Genomic DNA, 14,517 nt, shown 5'->3' on the forward strand with positions numbered 1-14,517 from the left:
CTCGCAAAGACGAAGAACGAAAATTTCTTCATAAAATGAACCAATAATATTCATTTTATTTTCCTTTGAAATCGACAGGTCAGTAAAAAATCGAACCCTTTTACGTTTTAAGAGTTCATTATCGCTTTCAAGATGAGTACTTTTATTGCACTATCAGCTGTCTTTGTCCGAGATTTTTCATTTTTCTTCTATCCGCATCTATCTCGGCATCGCCCTTTATTAGCCATCTGTTATTTTGTATTCTTCATCGGTTTACATTTACCCGTTGTTTTCGGTTTTTGTATCTTCTCGTCACAAAATTTCAATATGTAGCTATCAAAGAACTGAACTGAGTAATTCTCATCGAAAAATTGTCTGGGCTGTGTTGTACAATTTATTGTGTTTCATCCTAATTGCAATTTATTTGTGAAGACATTAGTTTTGAATTGACTTTATCTACAGGGTGTTCTTAAATTGGAACAAATTAAAATGACAGATTTCTCGGATCATTGCAAGAAAAAAGTCCAAATTACTCGAAATATTTTTTTTTTATTACCAATTCGATTTTTCTTATCTTATACTGAGTGTTTCTGAATTGCAGTTACGAAGGAAATTGAGAGATTCTTTGGATAATTTTAAAAATAAAATGGCCCATAAACATAAACTATTCTTCATTTTCTAGAAAGTGAGTGCTAACTTCGCATTCTAGGAGTGATATTTTTTCATTATAGATTAGGTTACAAACAACATTTTTTGTGTTAGAAAAAGGTATGATAATATCGATGTCCTTTAAAAATAAATTTGTTTTTTCGAGAGGAATCGGAAAATCGAAACGTGTGCCAGTTCAGTTCAGTCAATTGTATTTTCAAGTTCTATGGTTCTATGGCCCCATTCGCCATTTTTAGACTCAATTTGAACGAATTGTCGCCAATTAGTCACTGTAATTCGAATTGACAGCGAGCGCCGTTACCAGTCAAATAGACATTTGCTCTGTCCTGGGATCGTGCATGATCAGCCGAACATACTCTGTGTCCGTAAAGTATGGAACAAATTCATTTTTAGCTAAACAGACCATTTTAAGAAATAATCCTGAAACACGTCGATTTTTTATTTCAATTTACCGTATTTTAAAATAATAATCTAATATACAGGGTGAATTACATTGGAGTAATGACGTCACCGTCATTTTTTTTAAATGGAACAAATTTGTCTCAATTTTCCGATTACTTCAGCTGAGCTGATTCCAAAAATGTATTACATGTTGATTCAAATTGGCACAGGGTGGACAAAAATACAATAGTTTTGTGTGTGCTCATAAAGTAACGCGTAACATTCTTTATTAGTTAAATTAACAATATTATCAAAAATACTTATTGTCTAGCGGCAATTAGTTCGAATGTAACGCCCTGTAGTTTTTTACATTTTAAGATTAATAAAAATGAACTGTTTCTAAACATGTTTGGTACTTGTGGTCTAGCAGACAGAATATGAAAGAAATTATTTCTATCAATTTAAAAAAACATAGTCGTCTAGTTTTTTGTGAAAGGTCATTATTTGTTTAGTAATTTATTGGTGTTCAACGACAGTTTAGTACCTACTACAATATTTTTGGTGTTCGTGAATGTTTTAATTATTGCTAGGATTTAATTTATTATTTTTGTCCACTCTGTACCAATTGGAATCAACATATGACTCATTTTTGGAATCAGTTCACCTAGAGTAATCGGAAAATTGAGACAAAATGGGGTGATCCATTTAAAAAAAATGGCGGTGCCGTATTTACGGACACAGTGTAGATTTAATCTTTATACTTTACGTTCACTACGAGTCGAACACAATTACTTAGTTCGACAAAAAATCGAATTAATTCGCACTGGTGCTGCCAGCCGAATACGCTATTATTATTATCACATTTTGAATAATTCTTTCTGATTTTAAAATCCACTCCAAAATTGAAGTGCATGTTACACATCATCTCATGCTAGAAATGTTAATTAGGTATGTGTTGGTTTGGACTTGACAATGGTGTATTCACTATTGTCAAGTTAATATTCTTTCTTATCGCCTAATAAGTGAAGAATATTATAGAAGAACAATTATCAGTTGTGCCAAATTCTCAACATATCTTTATATAAGAATTTTCAAGTCTTTTAAAGTCATTATAATTTGAAATAGTTACGTTCTCAATGTTCTCATTGTTTGTTTTTTATTTATACACCCATAGACTTATTATCCCTCGGAGACGAAACATATCAGTACTGGGACTCGATTTGTTGTGATGCAAACATTCAACTTGTTTGCGACAATGATGAACAAATCTCTTAGCCCCATATACCTAATATCCATATACAGGGTGGCCATTTGAGAACGAATAAGACGAGATTACAGACGAAATAAAGTTTTTCGATAGAAATGCTCGGACAGGTCGATTTCTGTTTCGAGGGGGACAACTTAAGATGTAGGTTACGGACGCATAGCGCTTCAACCCTTGCTACTACAACCCTCACCCCCAAATTTTGAATAGGGGAGATAGGGTGAGTGATACCTCATTTGAAAGGTATTTTTATACTGATTTCAGCACAGTAATTGTTTTTTCATTTTATGCATTAGTTATCGAAATATTCTTAACTAAGTATTTGAAAATGAAGTGGTGTTTTCATGGCACTTGTAGTAATCGACATTTTGAGCTTCAAAACATCCATGACTGTGGCTTCCTTCCTAACTAACTAACGCATGAATATTTCGAGAACTAATGCATAAAATGAAAAAACAATTACTGTGCTGAAATCAGTGCCCTATTACCGCCTAGGCCAACATAGGCCATGGCCTAGGGGCGGCACAATTTTAGGGGCGGCAAATTTTTCGGTGAATAAAAAAAAATTCTTTAACTCCTCTACGAAAATGTAGAAATAGCCATCTTCGAAAATTTCGCACATTTTTTCATTACCGATGTATAATTCTTTTGAATGGAAGATAGAAATATTGTTGCATTTTTCACACCCCTCGGTAATCTGAAAATCAAAGGAGCCGCCCTAAAACCGAACAGCAGTCGGCACTGTCGGCGGTTAAGCGCATCAAAGAGAACATGGAAAACCTATCCTATCGTAAATTGTAATTGCTACTAATAAAACACGGATTACTGTCAGGGAAATCAGAGGACTGGCATAATATTTAAAATATGAATGCGGCACGTTTGATGAGTTGCCCTAGTAGGTATTATTTTCAATGGATGCAAGTAACTAGTTAAATTTTTTGCGTGAATTTCGGAATCGGCACTGGCAGCTCGTCAGTCCTATTTTTCCGTCCATGCAATACACTCAGAATCGAGAACTAACCACTATAGAGTTGTCGCCAGTCATTTTTAAACATTGCTAGTGCAATTTTTAGTATAAATAAATTTTGTGGGAACTTATCTTCAGATCAACTTGTTCATTCTTTCTTTCGCAATGTCAAGAAAACGTGAAAGTGGTTGTGAATATAGAAAACGAGCAAAGGAAAGATCAGAAAAAAATGAGGAACTGGTGAAGAAGATTCCCAAGATTGACACCTTTTTACAAAAAGGTGATAAAAAACAAAAAGTGGACTCGACAGAGCTGAGTGAAATTCAACAAGAATTCGATCAACCTTCAACAAGTGGTAACAACACATCAAACAAAGCTGCAAGCATTATGGAGATTCCGGAACAAGTTGAATCTTGTGAAAATCCGAAAAAAGCTTTTCCAGAAATTAGCGGCAGTTCAGATAACTTCAGTGATGATCCAGCTCTGTGGGATGAAATAACAGAGGAGTTGAGGCAGAATTTTATCAATCGTGGAATTAAACAAAATATTGATTTATTAGATTTTGAAGCTTCAAGAAGGAATTACAATGATCGCGTTCGATATTGTTCGAAAGGATTGTTTAAAACCCGATTGAAAAATGCCGAGACTCACACTCGCGATTTCTTGATTTACTCTGCCAGCACAGGACGTCTCTACTGTCTGATATGCCGTTTATTCAATGGAAAAGGTCCATTTGCATCTACCGGATTTAATGATTGGAAAAATCCTATTACTATTGAACAGCACGAGAATTCACAGAATCACAAAAATTGTGTCCTAATTTTACTCCAAAGGCAAAAAGCAGCTGACCAGGTAGATGCACTTCATGTTAAAGAATACATGCGGGAAGTACAGTACTGGAGAGAAGTTTTGCAACGAACTGTTCAGCAGAGAGGTCGTTTTCAGCATTGAAGCGAATTTTATCCTATTTGCGATCTAGCATGTCTCAAGAGCGTTTGAATTCTCTGGCCGTTTTGTGCATTGAAGCTGAATTGTTGAAAAAATTAGACTTCGAAGCTGTGTTGCAACAATTTGCGGAAAAGAAGGCAAGAAGAAAACCATTATTAGTTTGATTATGAAAGCTGTAATTTTTTACTATGAAATATAACTCTGAAACATTAGATTGATTTATTTCCAGATAGAAAATTGTCTTTATCAACTTCTGCGAAAATCACGTATTTAAAAAATTTGAATTTTTAAAATTCTCTTTACTCATAGGGGCGGCAAATTGTTTTTGGCCTAGGGGCGGAAAAGAGTTTAATCCGGCCCTGGCTGAAATCAGTATAAAAATACCTTTAAATTGAGGTATCACTCACCCCATCTTCCCTATTCAAAAATTGGGGGTGGGGGTTGTAGCAGCAAGGGTTGAAGCGCTATGCGTCCGTAACCTACATATTAAGTTGTCCCCCTCGAAACAGAAATCGACCTGTCCGAGCATTTCTATCGAAAAACTTTATTTCGTCTGTAATCTCGTCTGTTTCGTTTTCAAATGGCCACCCTGTATATTAGGTCAATGCTTAGCCCATACCTGGCAACGCTGCAAAATAATTATCTCTTGAAATTGAAAACACCATCCATGGACGTGCGAATATCTTTCTCCCATTTTATAAAAAGAAATATTTCGAGAGATGTTAGCGAAAAGTTGGTGTGCATTTATTTCTTTATCCAATTTGAATATTATTTTTGGGTGGATACCTATTATTCATGTAATTTGGAATTTGATTCAGTTGTATGGATGTTCTAGAGAAGAAAACAAGTTTATATCATCTACAAATTGATACCAAAAGTATCTACCTATATTTTCACCCGTTATTTTGAGTTGAAAATTTTATTTTTTATAAGGGACATATAAATATCTGCCATTAATCCCACTTCTCGCAGATATTTTCATGTCGTATATTGAAAATAAAATTTTCAACTCAAAATTACCGCTAAAAATATACTTCTGTATCGATTAGTATCTAGATGACATATTTGCTGGCCTTTCAGAAATATTGAGACAACTAAATCAATTTCTAATTCACTTAAATAATATCCATTCAAACATAAAATTCAAATTGGAAAAAGAAACAAATATAACCATATAACAGTCTTAGACCTTTCAATTTCACAGTCAAACCAAAAACTTGTCTTTAAGGTGTTTAGAAAACCCTCATCAACTGATATACCTAAACATTCCACTAGACGCAAACCACCCTTAAACTCACCCTTATTCAGAATTTTAATCAATGATTCACCTTATCATTGTATAATAATAAGGTAAATCATTGAAAACGTAGCGAATAGTTTGCCCAAATTAAAAATGAATATTTTAATATATAGGCATCAGCTGAGCTGGTTTGAATTAGTCATTCATTTTATTTTCATTTATTTGTGTTTTCATCGTGAACTATGTCAACGAATGTATTCAGTAGGAATAGAGCGGCGTGTAACATACGGATTGAGTCAAAGCTGCACGTTCCTCATTCAATTCTAACAATTTTTGTGATTATGTATTTTTCTGAATAAAGATTTGTTATTATCAATTTAAATTAATAAGGTTTTTCGATCCCTGTGGGAATATATATAGATTATAAAAGATAATTGAGTTTACTTGATGAAGATGGTTCATATTGATATAGATTAGATTTATTAATAATTCATAGAGCAAGAAATATTAGAATTGAGGCCAACAAAATTTTTCAGATAGTGAATATTCAAGTGTGAATGCAGCACACACAATTATCTTAGGCTCCATTTGAGCATTGCATTATAGTTAATTTTAATTGTTCTCTCTTTCATCATAGAATAACTAAAATTTCATGGAAAAATGGTGATTATTCATTCCAAAATCGGAGCAAAATTTCCAAACCCTATCAATTGATAATTTATCATTAGGACATTAGACTCTGCTACAAAAGAAAAAATTTGGCAAAATTTCCATTCCTTTCTTCATTGAATCTTTTTGATTCTTTATATCGCAAAACGTAAATCGTGAACATTTCAGAGAGGTAAAACTTTCATTTCCTTAAAAGTTAATTGCAGGAAATGATTAACCAAAATTAACAAATATTCATTCATTAGTGTTAATTATAATTGTAAATGCAACAGTTCTGTAAAATGAGAATCAATTCTTTCTACCTGATTACCAAATTATGTGGAAAAATATACAGATATAATAATTGATGCTACAGCATAATTCGTTAAGTGAGTAACTAAGACCATCGCCCTCAAGAATAGTACCACAGACTAGTAATCTGTGATAGTACCTAATGATTCATTTATCGGTGCAAATATTTGTTATTTCTATAGTCAGCATTGAAAGTTAGGTTAAACTTTGACGTTCGCTGTTCATATATAAACATTCTTCACCTAATGCCCTGTCACATCAGTGGCAACCTAGAGAAGAGTAAGATCTGTTGCTGCTTTGCAGCTTGTTAGTTTTATATTTTCTACTTCATAATTTCCATGATCAAATGGATATAATATAAATATCAAAATTGGAGCCGCATTTCCAGACGATTAAATACACAAGGTCAGTACTTAGTTTAATTTCTAGGATTGTTTTAACATTTTTCTTTATGTTTGTAGCGATAATATTCCTTCTCTGAATCATCAAACATCATGACAGGACGTGTACGTACAAGAGATGTTCCTTGGGGAATTCGATTTCTACAGAATTTAACCGATAAATGTTCTATTAGCTGTAATGCCTATTATAGGGAATTTGGGTAAGAAAGTACACTTTTTTATCATTAATTATCGTCAAAAACTTTTTTATTTCCTTTTTGTTACATATATCGGTATATCCATATAACTTCTTTTTCTTTCAGATATAAAGCTTTAATAGCTGCTCTCACCTTTGCTGCATATACATGTTTCCATATGTGTCGAAAACCTTTGTCAGTTGTTAAAGCTGTTTTACATCGTAATTGTAGTGCATTAACTCCTCCAGGAGATATACCTATCTACGATAATGCTACCTGGTGTGATTGGGCTCCTTTCAGTGAGTATTAATTTATAATAATATAAAACATTTCAATATAATTTTATTTTACTAATTTCAGATGGAACTGATGCGAGCTCTTCTCAAATGCTGGGAGAATTAGATTCGGCTTTCCTTTTTTCATATGCTTTTTCCATGTTTGTATCTGGCTTCATCGCAGAAAGAGTAAATTTGAGGTATTTTCTTAGTTTGGGAATGCTGCTCTCTGGAATTTTTAGTTACATGTTTGGAATGGGAAAAATCCTAAACATTCATGTATTGAGCTTTTATTTGACCTCTCAAGTAAGATTGTAATATTACATTTCTACTAGACATTTTCAGTCTACTTCAGATTAGACAATAATTGGTATCAAAATATTTTTTTACAGATATTTGCGGGTATAGTACAGACATCTGGCTGGCCAGGAGTAGTTACAGTAATGGGAAATTGGTTTGGAAATTCCAAAAAAGGATTTTTATTTGGAGTATGGAACTGCCATACAAGTATAGGAAACATTCTCGGTAAGATATGTTCACATTAATATCGATATTAAATAAGATCATATTTTTTTGTTAATTGATGATGTTCTATCAAAATTCAGAACATTTAGATATACCTTCAAAATTATGCTAGATCATTAACACTATTGGAAGAAAACAAAAACCATATCTTCGATATTTGTGATATAATTATTTATTTGAAAGATATGAAATCAAAAAAGGTTGAATTGATTCATCTCTCCACTCCATTATACACTGTGTTTACACAAGGCTTAACTCACTGCACTCTGAAGGTTGTCCTCTAATAAACCACACTCTACAGTGCTCTTTGAATTCAGGCAAAACTAACAGCCTTCAAACTCATTATGCTTAGCAAATTGTTGAATGTGTGAAGTACCATTGTGGTGAATGTAATATTATGTAGCAGTCTGCATTTAAAAACATATTATTTAGCTCATATAACTTGTGTTGAGAATTAATTGCCTCTCAATTTTTCTCTTAAATTTGTGGAATGGATTATTCACATGAATATTAGTTTTGATCATTTTATTAATTTTCATATATTTCATTTCAGGAACATTGATAGCGGCTGCATTTGTCGAACATAACTGGGCATATTCATTTATAGTACCAGGAGCTATAATGGGATTAGTGGGCTTCATCCTTTTCCTTTTTTTAGTTGCCACTCCTGAAGACGTTGGTATTGTTAGCAGTGATGTTGAAAATCAGGTGAGACAAGATGTCACTTTTTTCTTATAATTCACAGCATTTTCTTTGAAACAGAAGTGAATTCAAAATTGATTTAATGTATATTTGATTACCTGAAAAAGAAACCACTTAGTTATTCACCCTCAAAATGAAAACAATACCTTCAAATTGTTTAAGGGAAAAATTTCACCCATAAAATCTAAAAGTTCCTTATATTTCATATTGTTTTCATTTTTCATTAGAAACCTGAAAAGAGAATGGTCAGTCAGGTAGCCAATGATAGTTCATCTGGTTTTGACTCTGAAGTTGACGACACCGAAATTATAATTGGGGAACAGGTATGTTTCAGTTTATCAGCTACTCCAAGATCAGGATTTTCAATCCAAATAATAATTATGATAGATCAGATTATTATTAAAATAACTGTTAACTCTGGTTGTTACTCTTTATTTATGAAATGAGTAGGTTGGTTTATTATTACTAATAATAAACATTTGAGAAATCCATTATTGAATAGGTAAAGTTTGTATATACATGGTTGGAATAAAGTATGAAACCGAGTAAATATTTTTTGAAAGAAAAGGACGATATTTATGAAATTTTGCAGGTAAGTGAATGGTATAAAATCCATCTGATGTACAATTTTTTGTTAATAATAAACTTCCGGTTGAACCGCAAATACCCTCAATTTTTTTAACTTATATGGGATACTATTGATGAATATGAACAAATACAGTTGAGTGGAGAAGCTATCCAGCTTGACTTCGCTGAGGTTAAAATAAAGACTCGTTATTATTATTATTATTAATACGTGGAGAGGTCTTGGAAAGAGTAACTCAAGAATTTGTTAATAGGATGGCACCTTGTCAGGAGGTGAACAACTGGCATTTTGAACATTTTATTCAATTTTGTTTGAAACATTATTCTCATTAGTCTGCAGTAAATATATTCAGCTATTCTAGAAGTAATAGTAAGTTATTCCTTGTTTTTATTAGATTGTTCACACTAAACCCAGTATGTGCTCATTCGAAATCGCAACCTCTTTCAATATCTGCAAAGATATACAAGAGGTCCCATATAAATTAAAACAGTTGAAGGTATTTCTGGTTCAACCAGAAGTATATTATCAACATAAAATTGTACATAAGATATTTACTTGTTTCCATACTTTATTCCAACCCTGTATATATATACTTTACCTATTCAATCATGGATTTTAGCTTTCAAGCCTAGTAATTCGAGCTATTGATCAAATTCATTCAAATATAATGAAAATTCTTGATCAAAAAGTTAATTCAGGAAATATTTTAAAAATCCATATTGAAATATAAGAGAAGTATCAATATAGGAAATATTTCTGATCTGTTCAAACTGCCTGATTCAATGTAATTATTCGAAACTGCATATAATTTTACATCAATTAAAAAAACTACCATAAATCATGGAATGTTTACAAAGATTTGTGAATAAATATAAAAATTAATCAAAAAATGTAATACCTTTCCTGCATGATTTTGTAAAATCGCTTCAAGCAATCGTATTAAACAAACTGTTTGGATATCTATATAATGATTTAAACTTTATATGTTCTTCTAGGCTGTTCTGAGTAGAAATGCTCATTACTTGACGCAATATGATGTAGTAAGTGCATGTTTGAATTTTTTCATGCTGATAGCTATAAATAATTCTATTTATGCATTGTGGTTGTTCATGGCGTTTTTTATTCTGCATTAATATTTTATCAGCTATATAGAGTGTAACATGAGTGGTTGGCCAGAGCCTAGTGGTGATTGCAGGTCATTCAGACCTTTCAGAAAAGTGGCTTGTTGTGTATCCTAAGACTGTTAGTTTTGGAGATATAGGGTGATTCATGAAAATTGGTCAAAATACAACTTGGAAATCAGCAGTTCGATTTTGTTCAAATTTTGTCAGTTTGTTCACTCCATACAACTCTTCAAAATATTTCATGGAATTTTAATATTTCCATTTAATATTATTGCGTTTTTCCTTTAGACAAAATCTATATTGGAGGAATGTCATTATTGCCATGAAATACTGCATAATTCATTCTAATGAATTAAATTTTTACTTTGAATAGCACACTCTTTTCTTTTTGCTGGTTTTTTTTTTATTTCTTTCGTGAGAATATTTGAAGTTATTAGCTAAAATTTTGAGTTTCATTGCTTGTTCACGGGACCGTATTTTGAAAAAATCAAATAAGACATGAATTCTTTTGTTTGCTATTTATTTGAAAAAAGTATGCCATTTAATGTGAAAATTGAATTTATTTTGGTCAATGAACATTATTATATTATTATTAACTTCATTTCACTGAATTATGTATTTTTTCATGACAATAACAACATTCCCTTAATACATGTAAAAAAATTTTATTTTTAAGTCTAAACGAAAAAACTCAATAATCTGAATACTGCTCTGAAAGTATTAAAATTACATAAAACGTTTTGAAGGATTGTATAAAATGAACAAACACAAAATTTAAACAAAATCGGACTGATGATTTCCAAGTTATGGATTCTGAAATTTAGGCCAATTTCCATGAATCGCCCTGTATCTCCGAAACTAACAGTCTTAGGATACACAACAAGCTACTTTTCTGAAAGGCCTGGATGATCTGCCACTCATGTTTCACCCTGTATAACAGCATTCCCCATTCTTGAACTTTTGATCTATTATTTCAACTAATAAACCTACATTAAATGACAATAATATTTTAAAGATCTCAATTTATCACCTTTCGTTTTGGGTGGTGTAGAATCAAAATTGTACAAAAAATTACATTTTTTTCAAACAGCCCTGTAACTACCTGAAATAGTTTGGTAAAATTAGTAAAACTAAAAGTTCAATTTAATCAAACGATACAGACGCAAGTAAAATGAAAACACTGAACTCAAGATCCACAAAATTCGATGGAAATTAAGTTTAGTGTTTTATTTTATATGGATTTAAATCAATTGAGTACCAAATCCATCAAATTATAGCTACTATTGGATTGTAGAAATATTTGTTCATTTATTACTTCCTCAATTAATGCTTTTGGTGTGGCTTCCACTACATTTTGTTAAACATTTGAGTAACATTATCTCAATAATGATAATTTTCAGGAAGTGCAACGCAGGTTGACAGAGAGAAGTTTATTGATTCCAACTGGATCAGAACAGGAGAAAGAAGTAGCAATAGGATTTTTTGGTGCTCTCACTATTCCAGGAGTTATAGAGTTTTCTCTTTGTTTATTCTTCGCTAAACTTGTTAGTTATACCTTCTTATATTGGCTACCACTATATGTCAATTCATCAAGTAAGTGAATTTATTGACAATAATGACATTGCATATAATTTGCATTACATACATATATGTATATAAATCAGATCTTCTCTAGAGAAAGTACAATACGAGATATAAGGAAGCACAGTGCCATAAATGTGTTACATTTTATATAAAATTGGCACTTTATTTTTATTTAGTTGTATTCTGCATTTTTTCTATTTGTACAAGTATTGGAGAATTGAGCATTATCAATTTTTTTACAGCCACTCTGGGAGTATCCGCAAGTGCTGATCTTTCTACATTATTTGATGTTGGCGGAATGATGGGTGGAATAGCTGCTGGTGTCTTAAGTGATAATACAGGAATGTCTGCAACAGTATGCACTGGGATGTTGACAATTGCTGCGCCCTTTGTGAGTTATATGCTTCATATGAGAAATGTTTTCCTGGTTGAAAAGTATTTTCAGTTTTGATAATATGATTGATCTATTATTGAAACTTTCATTTTAATTGTAATATTTTTCAGATGCTGTTGTATCAAAGTCTTGGTGCAATGAGCTTGGGAACAAATGTTATTCTTTTGCTCATTGTAGGTGGACTTGTTAATGGTCCATATGCTTTGATTACCACAGTAGTTTCAACAGAACTTGGTACACATTCTAGTTTGGAGGGAAATTCAAAGGCTTTGGCTACAGTGACTGCTATTATTGACGGTACTGGATCTATAGGTGAGAGAAAAGTTTTTGTTTGTTTTGCAATATTATAAATATTTTATTGCTCACACATTAATACATATATACACATAATCAAAAGGCCAATGACCCTAGGTCTTTGAATTTGTTTGTAATTATACAATCATATGCATATAAAAAAAACAACACTAACATAATCTTCTAGTCACAAATTTTTTTTTTGGTTAAAAAACTTTTTCTTCTCCCTTTATTTTATATTTTAAAAACACCATATGTTTAACTGGAAGTTGCTCTAGTCGAGTAATATTTTATTTCACAAAATTTAATTTTTTTTCATCATTTTAGGTGCTGCTATAGGGCCTCTACTCGCAGGATTTGTATCCAATTACGGTTGGCAAAATGTGTTTTACATGCTAATAGTTTCAGACATACTAGCCCTTCTACTTTTATCAAGGTTGACCAAAAATGAAATATTAAAATCTAGATTAGTACGTAGAAGATTTTCAGACTAAATACTGTGATACATTGACTTGAAAGTACAAAATTCGATGGAAATTTTAGATTATTTTTTACATTTGGGTCGAAGTTATTGTATATTTGAATTTCACTCAGACACAATAATTGAGAGATTAGAAAAGTCCATATGTATATAAAAGAGTGATTTTCCAAGTTGATGAGGGGGACTTATGATAATATAAAATTATTCGACTGTATTTTAAGCAGTGATGAAATTTTTCTAGTAGCAGATAGATTGATTTTTATACTTCTGACTTGGATATATCAAATTACATATGTATGTATTACATATTCATTTATAATTATTGTTAGTATGGATATACTATAACTAAAATTCCAGTCACATCTTATTAATTTATAGTTGATGAATTCAATTGTGTTCATTTAATTTTAGCTTATTATACCTAAACTTTTGTGCATGTTTATCTGAGTAAATAAAACATGAAGAAAAAATGTACTACTTTTATTTCTTATAATTCATTGAAACCATTAAAGCTTTTTTTAGACAATACGCAATATCTACTTAGAGCTTCAGTCTGGCATTGAATTTGAAAATCCTCAAATTCATATTATTAATATGAACTACCATGACATGCCTGCCGCTGAGAATGACTGTGACAGTTCACAGATGATACAGCATTAGTCTCCCATAAGCGATCCCTATCACAAGTAATAACATCTTTACAAGAACTAACAAATACTACGCTGGAATGGTTGGAAAAATGGAAACTATTATTGAACCCTCGCAAGATTGAACTAATGATATTCAACCACAAAATTACCACTACTTCTCCCAACATCACTATCTACCAACTCAACATCTCCCCTAAAGCTAACATAAAATACCTAGGTTGTCAAATAGACCAAAAGCTGAATTTCAAATACCACAGTGACTCGGTTAAGAAGAGGGTACTCTCCAGAGCTGAAGTTTTTCGCTGCCTTACTTACAAAAACAGGGGTATCAACAAACAAACTGTCGCCAAAATCTATAAGAGTATATACAGACCACTTCTCGATTATGGACACAATCTCTACTTGGGCTGTAGTAGACCAACCATCAGAAAACTACAAACAGCAATGAGGAAAATATCCAAAATTCGCCATCCCAATAATCCATTGCACAACTCTCCAAACTCAATGCTATAAAATACTTAAAATTGAGCCCATAGAAGATAGATTGGTTAAACTATCCACGAAATTCGCCCAAAGGCCGCACAACTGGGAAATACTGGGACCACACTTGAGCCAACGAAGCCAGCATTCCAGTTCTAAAGCAAAATCCCACTAAAAACAGTCAAAGAACATCTTGAGGAGTTTAGGGACCGTCATGCCCACTCAGTATGTGGTAGTTGCTGATGTCCACCTTATCTGTTTAATTATTATTATTAAACATCATTTAAGTCTAGGCAATGCCTATAAACTCACAGAAAAAATAAATAAAAAATTTTAAAGAAGAGAACAAGGTAAAGTGCTTGAAAAGCGAAAAATAACAAAGGTTATCTGAAAAAAAAATAACAATAAAATTACACACTTTCACTTGAATGCCAAGG

General features: G+C 32.0%; 2 protein-coding genes across 4 annotated transcripts; both read left to right on the plus strand.

Moving 5' to 3' along the window:
• The first annotated feature begins 3,425 nt into the window (after window positions 1-3,425).
• Window positions 3,426-4,211, plus strand: LOC123675305 (zinc finger MYM-type protein 5-like). The gene has a single exon (XM_045610653.1). It carries the CDS (start codon window positions 3,426-3,428, stop codon window positions 4,209-4,211), a length of 786 nt encoding a protein of 261 aa, XP_045466609.1.
• Window positions 4,212-6,619: 2,408 nt separating this feature from the next.
• On the plus strand, window positions 6,620-13,420 carry LOC123675026 (glucose-6-phosphate exchanger SLC37A2). Of its 3 annotated transcripts, XM_045610254.1 has the most exons (12): window positions 6,620-6,813; window positions 6,870-7,009; window positions 7,112-7,284; window positions 7,346-7,566; window positions 7,653-7,785; window positions 8,339-8,493; window positions 8,715-8,810; window positions 10,069-10,113; window positions 11,598-11,790; window positions 12,024-12,172; window positions 12,286-12,487; window positions 12,797-13,420. In XM_045610254.1, exons 2-12 carry the CDS (start codon window positions 6,903-6,905, stop codon window positions 12,961-12,963), a joined length of 1,641 nt encoding a protein of 546 aa, XP_045466210.1. In that variant the 5' UTR covers window positions 6,620-6,813; window positions 6,870-6,902; the 3' UTR covers window positions 12,964-13,420. The 3 variants fall into 3 exon arrangements, with proteins under 3 accessions (XP_045466210.1, XP_045466212.1, XP_045466211.1); XM_045610255.1 differs by lacking the exon at window positions 10,069-10,113 and having other exon boundaries at window positions 6,621-6,813; XM_045610256.1 differs by lacking the exons at window positions 8,715-8,810; window positions 10,069-10,113.
• Window positions 13,421-14,517: the final 1,097 nt, after the last annotated feature.

The sequence above is a fragment of the Harmonia axyridis genome, chromosome 3, assembly GCF_914767665.1.
Source record: "Harmonia axyridis chromosome 3, icHarAxyr1.1, whole genome shotgun sequence".
Classification (NCBI taxonomy): domain Eukaryota; kingdom Metazoa; phylum Arthropoda; class Insecta; order Coleoptera; family Coccinellidae; genus Harmonia; species Harmonia axyridis.

What these genes read in the sequence shown, in the direction of transcription:
- LOC123675305 (XM_045610653.1), top strand. Translation starts at nt 3,426, where the DNA reads ATGTCAAGAAAACGTGAAAGTGGTTGTGAATATAGAAAACGAGCAAAG.
- LOC123675026 (XM_045610254.1), top strand. Translation starts at nt 6,903, where the DNA reads ATGACAGGACGTGTACGTACAAGAGATGTTCCTTGGGGAATTCGATTT. An exon ending in GCTTTTATTTGACCTCTCAA is followed by an intron (nt 7,567 to 7,652) that starts GTAAGATTGTAA and finishes ATTTTTTTACAG; the next exon opens with ATATTTGCGGGTATAGTACA. An exon ending in TGACGGTACTGGATCTATAG is followed by an intron (nt 12,488 to 12,796) that starts GTGAGAGAAAAG and finishes TCATCATTTTAG; the next exon opens with GTGCTGCTATAGGGCCTCTA.